The 11,895-nt window shown below is 42.9% G+C and overlaps 2 protein-coding genes across 2 annotated transcripts; both read right to left on the reverse strand.

Annotated features, from left to right (window-relative positions):
• Positions 1–3,038: 3,038 nt before the first annotated feature.
• Positions 3,039–8,479, reverse strand: LOC130164327 (uncharacterized). Its single transcript, XM_056368998.1, has 5 exons — positions 8,321–8,479; positions 7,006–7,347; positions 6,721–6,843; positions 4,518–4,835; positions 3,039–4,394 (listed from the first exon to the last, which is right to left on the reverse strand). Exons 1-5 carry the CDS (start codon positions 8,367–8,369, stop codon positions 4,321–4,323), a joined length of 906 nt encoding a protein of 301 aa, XP_056224973.1. The 5' UTR covers positions 8,370–8,479; the 3' UTR covers positions 3,039–4,320.
• A 1,608-nt stretch (positions 8,480–10,087) lies between these two features.
• LOC130164357 (nuclear apoptosis-inducing factor 1-like) lies at positions 10,088–11,590 on the reverse strand. The gene is made up of 3 exons (XM_056369040.1): positions 11,174–11,590; positions 10,841–11,057; positions 10,088–10,713 (listed from the first exon to the last, which is right to left on the reverse strand). The coding sequence occupies exons 1-3, from the start codon at positions 11,372–11,374 to the stop codon at positions 10,505–10,507; spliced, it is 627 nt and encodes a 208-aa protein (XP_056225015.1). The 5' UTR covers positions 11,375–11,590; the 3' UTR covers positions 10,088–10,504.
• Between the last annotated feature and the right edge of the window lie 305 nt (positions 11,591–11,895).

An 11,895-nucleotide genomic window follows, 5' to 3' on the forward strand; every position in this document is an offset into this window, starting at 1 on the left:
GTGAACTAGCTTCACCTGTCTCTGTGAGCTAGCTTCACCTGTCTCTGTGAGCTAGCTTCACCTGTCTCTGTGAGCTAGCTTCACCTGTCTCTGTGAACTAGCTTCACCTGTCTCTGTGAGCTAGCTTCACCTGTCTCTGTGAGCTAGCTTCACCTGTCTAGCCTCTCAGCTAACACTCCGTCTCCACCGTGTACGTGTGTCCTCGCGCTTCCCGCAGGAGCGACCAAAGCCTCTGACAGAGCAACAACAACAAGTTGACACACCTCACCTGGCGTCTCATCGCCGGCGGGAAACACGGTCTGGTCCAGTGACGTCATTAGTCCAGAGCACTGTCCTCCATCAGGAAACACACACAGAGCGATTGCACCGGAGCTAACATGGACATGTACACACAGAGCTTCAGCCCGTTGCTGCGATACGTCATCGTCGCCGCCATGTTCAACAGGTGTGCCAAACAGGGGCGTTTCTAGACCCCTGGGGGCCCTAGGCAAGAAGGACCACGGGGCCCCCCCAGAATCATGATGAAAGAAGTCCAGGACTACCGATCAGTAAAGAAATCTTTTATTAAACAATTATCATATAAAATAAATAATAAATAACATAACTATCTGAATGCAAACTTTACATACAATATATAAATAACAGAAAAACAAACATAACTGCAAAATTTTCAGAATGAAAAAAAGCAACCAAGCAAAAAAACAAACAAACAAGGAATTGAAGTGGGAAGGAAGAACTTAAAACTTGCTGTGACACCTTGGTCTTATATCCACAGTCCAATAGTAGTTCCTTTTTTTTCTTAAATCTGCAGCTTCTGCAGCTTCTGCAGCTTCTGCAGCTTCTGCAGCTTCTGCAGCTTCTGCAGCTTCTGCAGCTTCTGCAGCTTCTGCAGCCACCATGTCAGTGCCAGTCCTGTGAGCCTCTCCTGGCTCTTAACTTCTTAACTTTAAAACGGAAACTAAATAAGTTCTTACTTTGCTGCTGCTGCTGCTGCTGCTGCTGTTGTTGTTGTTGTTGTTGTTGTTGTTGCTGTTGTTGTTGTTGTTGTTGTTGTTGTTGTTTTGGGCCAAAAAACTTCAACAAAGCACCTTGAGGAAGAAAAAAGAAAAGAGCACAATGTATTTGGTTGGCCTCTGTAAAGTAAAGAACTGTAGATGCTACACAAACACAACATTTGAGATCTGTATGGAATAATTAATGAACATCCATTTACAGTAACAACTTTAATGCTTCATGTTAACATTTTATTTAATGTAACATTTAGGCTATAGCATAAAATGTATGGATATATAGGATATGATAGGATATACTTTATTTATCCCGGAAGGGAAATTCAGTTGTCCAGCAGCTCACATTTAAAAAACATAATTCCAAATACAAATTAGCACCAGTTTAGACTAAACTGACAGCACAATTGATGCTGGTATCAGTTTTAACATTTGACAACAAATGCTTTATTCTGGGAGAAAATATAATTGACATTGGCAGCAAAGGACTAACTTGTTGTGTGGCTATGAATGTGTTTAGATGAAAATGGCTGAATTGACTTTACACGGACTTTAATGTCAGTAAACTTATTTGTTGTTGGTGGATGACTGGGAGTTTGGGATACAGTGGCAGGCTGGCTGGCAACACTACTTTTTAATAATGTAACACACAGAGCTTACACATTCCTACTTACCACGGTCACGCTTTTTCTTTTCATCCTCTTCTTGTTTTGTTTTTTATTTTCATGTTCCCACAGAGATATGCTCGCTTCATTTTTCCATGTGTGATTGACCGGGACCGCACGTCGATGAGGGCTAGTAGGGGGGCCCCATTAGGGAGATTCCCGACGTGTCATTGCAGTGTCTACGGAGGTTTCAAGTTGTGTCGCTGATATGGAGCGATAGCAGCCGTCCGTCGGGGCCCCCTACTAGCAACTAGCCAGTGACAACTCTGAAAGGGCCCTGTGCGGGGCATTTCCGACACGTTGTCGTTGCAGCGTCTAAAGCAGTTCCATTATTTTGTCAAATCACGTCAGCCGTCCCTCGGGGGCCCCCTTCAGCTCGGGGCCCTAGGCAATTGCCCCGTTGCGGCGTCTCTGCGTGATGGTTGTAATCACTGTTTCCACGAGCAGCTTACATCATCCTTTACATGAAGTGAATAAAACTACATGGTGGAAGATAATTCACTGTCAGCAGGAATTATTAAAACTACAGTAAAATCAATTAAATAAAATCAATGGAGTGAGATAAAGGAGGAACGTGAGGGAGTGAGATGTGGTAAACAATATATATGTGTATCTTATTATTATTATCACAATGAGGTGTAATATAATGTTATAATATTATAGTAGCAGCATATTATCTGTGTTAACCTCTCTCTCTCTCTCTCTCTCCTCAGCTCCCAGACGGAGTCAGAGCAGTAAATATCACATGTGACGTCAATAGTTTAATGTGGTGAAGTGAGTTTTAATAACTCTTCATGACAGTGAATTATTTTCCACCATGGCAGTAATCCAGTTCATCTAAACCTAACGATGATACAAGCTCCTGGAAACAGTGATCACAGAGAAACTACAGACCAAACTTTTATTTTCACTGCACATGGATCATAAACCCTGAATATAGAAACGACTCATTTATTGATAAATATTAATGTTATTGATCTTTTTATCCACAGAAACTGCAGCTCCTGTTTACCTGCGCTTCTTTACATGGCAGCGACCTCTTTATGTCTGTGGGAGCTAGCACCTGCTAGCATGTAAACATTAGCCTGTACTGACACCAAGATGGCGGCTGACCTCTGACCTCTCTCTCAACTGATCAGATGACTGAGACTCTGACGTATTGATCAGTTGACTGACAGACTGATCAGCTGTTTGACAGACTGAGGCAGCTCTGCCCCTCACTCCAGGTTTCACCCTGACATTTAACCTGACGCCCTGTCCTCTGTCCTCCGTTGAGGGACACAGGTCAACAGGTTGGACTGACAGGTAACAAGGGGGCGTGGCCTGGGGTCAGTGAGGGACAGGAGCAGACAGATGAAGAGGACTCTGTCTTTTCAGTAGATCAGTACATCTACTTGGTTTTATTCAGCACAGCAAGCGGAGTACAGAGTCTCACAGGATAGAAAAGGTGTCAAAGTTCATGTCAATAAAAAAATCAAAATCAGTCAAATTAATTTCTCACTCAGGATAAACAAGGCACTGATCATGGTCAAAGTCTGTCTTTGGTTTGTTCTCCTGGGACCAGCTGACTCCTGGGCTGAGGAGGAGGAGTCAGAGACACCTCCTCTCACCTGTCTCCTCCACCTCCAGGGAGAGGTCATGAGGTCAGAGACGTGAAGGAGGATTCATCAAGAAACAAGACAAACAACACACACACACACACACACGCACACACACACACACACAGGACTGAAAGTTTAACATAAGGAAACATGAATATATAAGTCGAAACAGTTGAGCGTCTAAAACATTAATTCAATAAAAATAAGTGAGCAGAGGTGAGAGTGAGATATTCTTATACAGACTTTATACATTTCTAAGTGGAGAACATTCATCTGTTAAAGCACTGAGCGACATTTATATATAGATTATTATGATGAAGATGATGCTTGTTCTTCATGATGACTCCTGACTGAAGACAATGAATTTATATTTACAGAAGTTTCAGTCCATCAGACAGGAAACAGCTGCTCTGTTGTTTCTACATCTGTGTGGCTCTGCTGTATTTTAAATGTTGCTGCAGCAAGGGATTGTGGGACGGCATGTCTCCTTTCATTTGGTAAAGGAAGCTCCAGTGTTTCCTAAAGGAGATACGATAAGAAGCAGTGGTCCAGCTTCACTGGAACATACAATGAATGAGCACAGGAAGTTTATCATATGGAATATACGTATGTACATGTGGCGTGACATCGTCACAGCGGCTGTGACACGGCTCGGACAGGCCACGCCCACAACTGATGAGCAGGGACTGTGACCTGTCCGGATCTATATGATCCAGATCTATATGATGCAGATCTGTATGATCCACATCTATATGTAAAAACATGATGTAGATCTGTAGGATCCAAATCTGTGACCCAAATCTATATGATTTAGATCTATGTGATCCAGATCTATATGATGTAGATCTATATGATGTAGATCTGAGTGAACAGAGTAAATATGAAGCAGAGCAGCAACACTGATATATTATATATATGAACTGTGACCTGAAAGAAAGTCACATTCTTATTGATCATCTGCAGAAATGATCTGATTCATCAATTAAACACAAGCTCCACCCACAGCGCTGCAGCATCAATACATCAATCTGATTGATCAGCAGACCATCAGACAGCAGGAACATCCATCATTCGAGTCGACTCAGCGTTGTCACTTCTGTTCCTCATGTCCTGATTTCTCCCTGTGGAGGAGACAGAGACAATGAGACAGAGACAAACAACCAGAGACAAACAGCCAGAGACAAACAACCAGAGACAAACAACCAGAGACAAACAAACAACCAGAAACAAATAAAAACACTGACCTTTGACCCTGAGACTCACTGCTGTCCCTCTCAGGAAGTCTCTGTCCTTGTAGACTCTACAGGTGTAGCATCCTGTGTCTTTCTCTGTGGGGTGTTTCAGGGTCAGACTGAGGTCTCCAGTTCTCAGTGGATCTTTCTTCATCTCTGTTCGGTCTCTGTAAACCTGGTTCTGTTCTTCAGGTCTGTCAGAACCGTTCTGATACACATGGACCTTATTGTAGTGGTGGTCTATCCACTCCACTCTGATGTCTCCAGACAGGTGAGGTGTGGTCTTGAAGGGCAGCTGGACAGACTCCTCCCCCTCCTTCACCTGTTTGACTGAGATACAACACACCACATGATCATCTGCTCAGGCAGCAGCAGAATTCACTTCGTGTGACTGTGTGAAGTGAAATATCTGCTGTAGGTGTTAGTGATTGGTGTCCACTGATTATAACTTATCAATAACTTATCAATAATAACAGGACCCAACCTTATCCACTGTCTCTGAAAGGGAATGAGTGATTGAGCATATTGTTTGTGTGTGTGTGTGTGTGTGTGTGTGTGTGTGTTATCCAGGTGAACAGGAGGAAAGAAGAACCTGCCCAGGTGTGTGTTCAGCTCTGTCACAGCTTCCTCTGACCCTCAGCAGCAGTGACTTCATGAGCTTCTTCACTAATAAAACTTAGAGAACAGATTAGAGCTCGTAGACCCAGTTTATTGGCAGATATTGGCCTGTCACAGATATATTGGTATCGGCGCTGGTACCGATTTACCCAGATATGAATACTTTTATTAAGAAGCGATGCAGTGGAATCGCTCGGGTCAGGTCTTAAATTGTGTCATTTCATGAACTTGCCAACAGGGTGTGACATTTTTGCGTAAGGCAGCCCTCTGATACCTCTACTTAAACCGGCCAATCATCCCAGTGAAGACATGCAACAACCACCTTACTTCTGCTTTTACTATAAAGTTTATAAACCAGCACAAAAACAACTATTACCAGCATAAATCACCACGTTCTGAACAGACACATGAACTACAAACACTAACAAAAAGTTACATTTGCATTTTGGAAAATCAATCAGCAAACTTCAAGTATCCAGTCCAGCATTAGGCGGGCATGATGGGAAACGTGAGCTGTCGCTAGACGCTACAATCCTCTCTCAGCACAGTCTGAGGGAGGGTGCACATCACAGCTGAGCAGACGGGTGTGTTTGTGTGTCTTCACGGTAAGTTGTTAAGTAGTTTGTGAAATACATCCTGCAAAGTTAAAAAACATGACCCCATCATTTTCCCTTTTCAATATAATCCAATTATAACTCTGTCCCTGACAACCGCCATGTCACTCATGCTTGTCACTTGTTTGCTATGTAAGCAAGGTAAGTTAGCTAATAGCTAGCCAGCTAACGCTATAATTTGTCAGCTACAGAGCGGATTGAAAGATAAGCATCAGAGCATCTTTCTGCAGCTCAGCTGATGACGGTGGCGTGAGTCTGTTGAGAGTGATGTTGTTACCTAGTTACCTAACGTTACAAGGTTACAACGTCCTCATATTTAACCCTCCTGTGACAACCGTCATGTCACTCAGGCTTACCATACATTAGCCTGCTAGCTAACCACGTAACCTACTTTAATACCTTGTCAGTTAGGTGGAAGCTAATGTGTGAGCATGTTATATTATGGTTTGGAACAAAGCTGAAGCATGGATTATAAAGCACTGAACGTGCTAATTTTTTGGTGAACGGTGGAATTAATCCATTTGTAACTAATGAACATGAACATCGTTAACTCTCGTGATAGTTCACGACACTGTTGCACGGCATGCTCTCTCTCTCTGAAGTTATCTCTCCTGTCCACCCTCTCCTGTGCCAGGTGAGAAGGTGTTCAGCACTACTGGCAGCATTTACCAAGAAAAGCTGAGCGTCGTGCGTTATAACCTACTGCTGTTGGATTGGCAGTAATAAAGACTGTGGGACTGAGGGGGGTTTGTTCATTTATAGATTTGTCCCAAACAACACATTACAACATTACCACATTGTTTGCTGTTAGAATTGCCTTTATCTTTAGTATATATTATATATTATATATATCGGCCGATATATTGATATTGGAATTTCTTCCCTAATATCGGTATTGGAATCGGCCCCAAAAATCCATTATCACACACACACACACACACACACACTGTAACACACACACACACACACTGTAAGACACAGACCTTCTCTGTCCTTCTTCCTTTTATACATGAAGAAACCAGCAGCAGCACCACCAGCAGCAGCAACAGCAGCAGTAACAGGCAGGAGACCTACGAGAACCCAGGGCCAGACTGGAGGAGGAGGTTCTGTAGTCGACACAAACAACATGAGATTAAAATGTTGAACTAAGTAAATAAGAATAAACTTAAACTTTAAAACAACACAAACTGTGTCCTCTTCTCCTCTGACCTGTATCTACATCACTGACCTGTGACCTTTGACCTGTGACCTGTATCTACATCACTGACCTGTGACCGTTAGTTCTACTTCTTCCTGGCTTTTTGTGTTAAAACCCTCTCTGACGGTGCAGGTGTAGGTGCTGCTGTCCCTGATGGTGGGTCTTCTCAGAGTGAGGCTGAGGTCTCCGGTCTGCAGAGCGTCCGTCCTCATGGACGTCCGGTCTCTGTACTCCTGGTTCTGGTTTTTGAGGTCGTCTCCGCTCTGCTGATATTTATGAACAATCTTCAAAACAAGCTCTTCACGGCTCCACACCACAGTGTTGGAGGCAGAGACATTCCCCTGACAGGGCAGCAGGACAGACTCCGTCCCCTGATACACCTTTATCTCTACACCCAAGGCATGCTGGGAAACTGTGAGGACACAAACAGACACACAAAAAAAATTGAAGCCATCAGTCCAGACTCATGTGATGTGGGTCATACATCCAGAAATGTGCTGACACGGCAGTGGGGGTGTGTGTTAGGAAGAGAAAGTAGGATGGTGACCATGGAGGAGCTGAGGCTAGTAAGGCTAATTATGGATCCAAACTAGTCACCTTTTAAGTTTCCTTTGGATTTTAATGAACAAATACAGGTATACATACACATATATACGGAATGGAGTCAATAAAATACTGGTTACATGTTGCCTATATAAGTACGTAAAGTGTGTTATAGAAAAAAGACTGGTAGAGCACTTTCCAGTTCCCTCCACTCCAGACACAAACACACACACGTCCTCACCTACGTCACACATGAGGAGAGTTTTCTGGCTGGACGGGGAAGTGAGTCTGAGATAGGGATGTCACGATACCAGAAATTTAGTAGTGGATACCATTACCATTGAAATTCCATGATTCTCAATACCTATTTCGATACCACAGTAAAAAACCAAACAAAAAAAACACACAATAAATGATATGTACTTTCTCTTTCACTCCTTTATTGAAAAATACGAATAAAAAAAACAAAAAACAAAGAACAGTGACATGTCCTTCAAGAATTTAAAATAAAGAATGAATTTATTCTTTGAAAAAAGACCCAGTGACAGTGTGAGCCTGATCAATAAGAGTATGGATAAGGTAAAGGTAAAATCAGCTGGTTGGTGTCTGATTGTCCCAGTTCAAATCCAAAGAGATGTTACACCGAGGGGAGGAGAAGAGCTCGAACTGATCAATAGATCATCAATGTTAATTGATCACAGTTTAACACACACACACAATATAAGATAATCTAACGGTTCAAACGGCGGGAATCCGCCCAAACATGGCGCTCACTGCCAGTGTCCGTGTCCGTGTGTGTGTCCGTGTGTGTGTGCGTGTGTGTGTGTGTGTGTGTGTCTTACCGTACAGCAGCTTCGCTAACATCACGAACATCTTCATCTTCATCTTCATCTTCTTCTTGTCTAAAACTACAAAGTACACTCCCGTTGTTCCCGCTTCTTCCTGAACCCACCGGACTGGCGGGACTTTCCTCTGACGCACCAACAGAAGTTTACTTTCGATTTTAACCGGAAGTGTGTGAAGATGGATAAGGAAGTTCCGGGGAGACCTTCACAATAAAAGCGTTTATAATACAGTTTTCTTCCTCACTAAAAGTGAATGCTTAAATCTTAACTTTTGAAACCATATCTTAAACAAAGGCACCAAACACGGAAGCAGCGAAACTGAGAGGAAGAGGAAGAGGAAGAGGAAGAGAACAAAGAGGACCAGGTGAAAGACAGACACATGTTTCAGATGTCACTTTGGTGGATCATAATCATCATGGTCCACTGCGACCTCTACACACCACGGACAACCAGGTGGATTATAGGTTCCTGTGTTGGAGTAAACTCCTGCAACACAGTATGACAGTGGAATGACGAGGGGAAGTCAGCATTGGTCTCAGGATAAGTTTGGATAACACATGGAGCAAGTGTAAATAAGTATGCTAGTTTAATATACCAGATATAAGATGATCACAATATCATCTTAGGGACCAGACAGATCACAAATTAGGTTCATGCCAGTTAACTATGGTTGTTATAAGCAGATTACACGGTAAAATACAAAATAAATAAATATCACAAAATTGATAAGTATCCAGACCAGAAGAAAATGCAAAACACCACCATGCATTCCTCATAGCTCTGTCTTTCTAGTGGTAACCCACACATACCACTCTGCACCAGTGAATGGCACTGTTGGACCACTTTTGCCATAATTTAACCAGGTATATTCTACTCCATTACACGCAGAAGTGAGACGTCCAGCAAAATCTGGCTTAGTCTGAAAATCATTATTAAACAAACCTCAGCTGTCATCAGCATAAACAGTCACATATTTAGAACAGATCAAAACGGATTCTTAAAACGAATAAAACAAGATTAAAAAAAGCCCACGTTTTTTACTGATACCACTTTTTTGTACAATAAAACAATATGAGGCTGAACAGCCTGACATGACATCTAATTATTGCACATTAAATTTTGAAACAATAATAAATACAAGCAGAAATGTGTGTTTGCAAATGAACTCATGGCAAAATTGTGTAATTGTTTTTTGTTTTTTCCGATGGGTGTGACACAACTGGAACAACAATTAAAAGCATCTGGTGAGATAATCATTGTTGCACTGTGGTTGGTCAGATGTTTACTCACTCCCTTATTTAAACAGATGCTTTGACAGTTATCAAATCATAACGATGGCAGATTTACTGGTTTTGGAGGAACAATACGCGCGTGTCAGACGTTGCAGTTGATTGCACTCGTGCGTCTGAAGGAACCATTCATGAATGATTACGCATTCATCAATCGCAAAAACTACCACTCTATAAATGTACAGGTGATTTGTGATGCCAAGCTATCACTTTTAAACGTGGTGGGCAGGTGGGACACACGATTCTTTTATTTTTCAGAACAGCTGTGTTGGCGCGCGGCTGCAGGAGGCGGCGCTGCAGAGCCAAACTCATCTCCTCGGTAGGTAACTACCCTAGATAAATTGCATTAACTAAACAAGGTGTCAGATAATTAACATTGTGGTGTGGTTCTTCTAGGTGACAAGGGTTATCCTCTCACGGAATACCTTATAACCCCGCTGGCTAACCCTGCTACAGAGCAGGAACGCAGATTCAATAGTGCGCACACACGCACACGGGTCACTGTGGAGCGCTGCTTCGGGTTGCTGAAGGGCAGGTGGCTCTGTCTCGGACCAGCAGGAGGAACGCTATTGTATACCGCAGAAGAAGTGTGCGACATTATTATGGCCTGTTCAGTTTTGCACAACATTGCATTAGTGAACGGTTTGCCTTTTGATGTGCCGGTGCAGCCAGATGAGCCAATGCCCATGGAACCTCGGCCAGTGCAGCCTCCACTGGGGGCTATACGGAGGAGACAGGACCTCATTCATCGCTTTTAAAACGTAAAGTATACCTTAAACTCATGCAAATGCTCTGCAGTATTTAATCAGTAATGTAAAGTATTCTAGGTGAAATTGGCTAAAGTCATACTAAACACAGACAATGGACAACATTTAGTCATTTAAACATTTTATTATGGCTTTTTTAGAGTGTCATTAATTTCTTTTAATGTGTTATTTATTGCCTCAAGTGCGCCGACAACTGAGGTCAATAAATAAATACATGCCGTGACGATGTTTGGTCTTGGCGCAGCACGGGGGGCAGAGGGCACGCGCTCACTCTTGGCAGCAGTGGGACCAGTCTGGGGAGGAGACCTGGCCGACATACCGCTGGTGCCTGGCTCTGAAACATTTAAAAATACAATAAACATGTATACCCATGTAACATGCGTAAGCCTAATTATTTGTAAGAAGTTGTGTACAGTCAGAGTGCGATAGATTTTACAATGCAAGCAAAAGGGGGTAGTTACCATTCTGCTCTGGCTCTGACGCGAGTGCGTCTGTGTCTCCTCCACCACTTATGCCCGAGATCGACTCGGACCCAATCAACGAGGCAATTTTCTCCTCTGTCCCCGTCAAGATCAGGCTGGAGTCTGGTTGGCCTCCTCCAGTCTGCCTGATGTTGCGCTTTAGTGCAGTAACCCGCTTTTTGGTGGCCAGCTTTAAATCAGACCACTTTTTCTTGACCTAAATGTAAAGAATTGTCTTAATCAAGTAGCAGGCATAAGCTTTTAGGCTGCAGGATGAATAACGATTCATTTAAATCGTTAGGCATAGGTTAAATTATTGACTTGTATTCAAACCTCAGCCGGAGTCCGTTCCTCTATGGCAACGCTGTTGACTGCCTCCGTCTCCCTCTTCCACACAGCGGTTTTATGAGCTCCTGTGATCCCGCTCTTCAGACTGACAAAAAGCACATCCTTATTTTGCGCCACCTCGGATGTCAGGATGTCGATCTCCATCTCTGAAAAGTTTCGTTTTTTGCCAGTAACTCTTCTCTCCATGTTTGACCTTAGTGGGCGGGGCCTCCGAACCAGGAATATTTAAGGGCGTAACATGTTAATGACGATCGATTTCAGCCGCCGCATTTATCAAGAGCCGATCATTCGTACGCTGGGATTGGTCAGATACGAATGTTTCATGAATCACACGTGGATCCTATCGTACGACCAATTCTGCGCTCAGATCTGCGCCTGTTTTCACGCAAGATTGATAAATGAGGGCCATTGAGACAACTTCTGAAATAAGAGTGGCAGCAGTCACAAGAAACACAAAGTTGGTTGGGCAACAATGAGGTGATAGCCATTTGGTTCAGAAGTTTGATTTGATAAGAGTTTATGTATGTGTTTTTGAATACAGTGCTTCATTTTGCAGGATATATCAGATGTTTTGTGTTAAGTGGTTTGAGAAAATGACTCCAGTTTTAAACGTCTTACGTCAGCAATTGTAAAAAACAAACAAACTAAAGAACTGTAAACTATGACACCTGTGCTGAAATAATGTTCAACTTCTTCAATGCAGTGTT

This window comes from Seriola aureovittata, chromosome 23, assembly GCF_021018895.1.
Source record: "Seriola aureovittata isolate HTS-2021-v1 ecotype China chromosome 23, ASM2101889v1, whole genome shotgun sequence".
NCBI classification, from domain to species: domain Eukaryota; kingdom Metazoa; phylum Chordata; class Actinopteri; order Carangiformes; family Carangidae; genus Seriola; species Seriola aureovittata.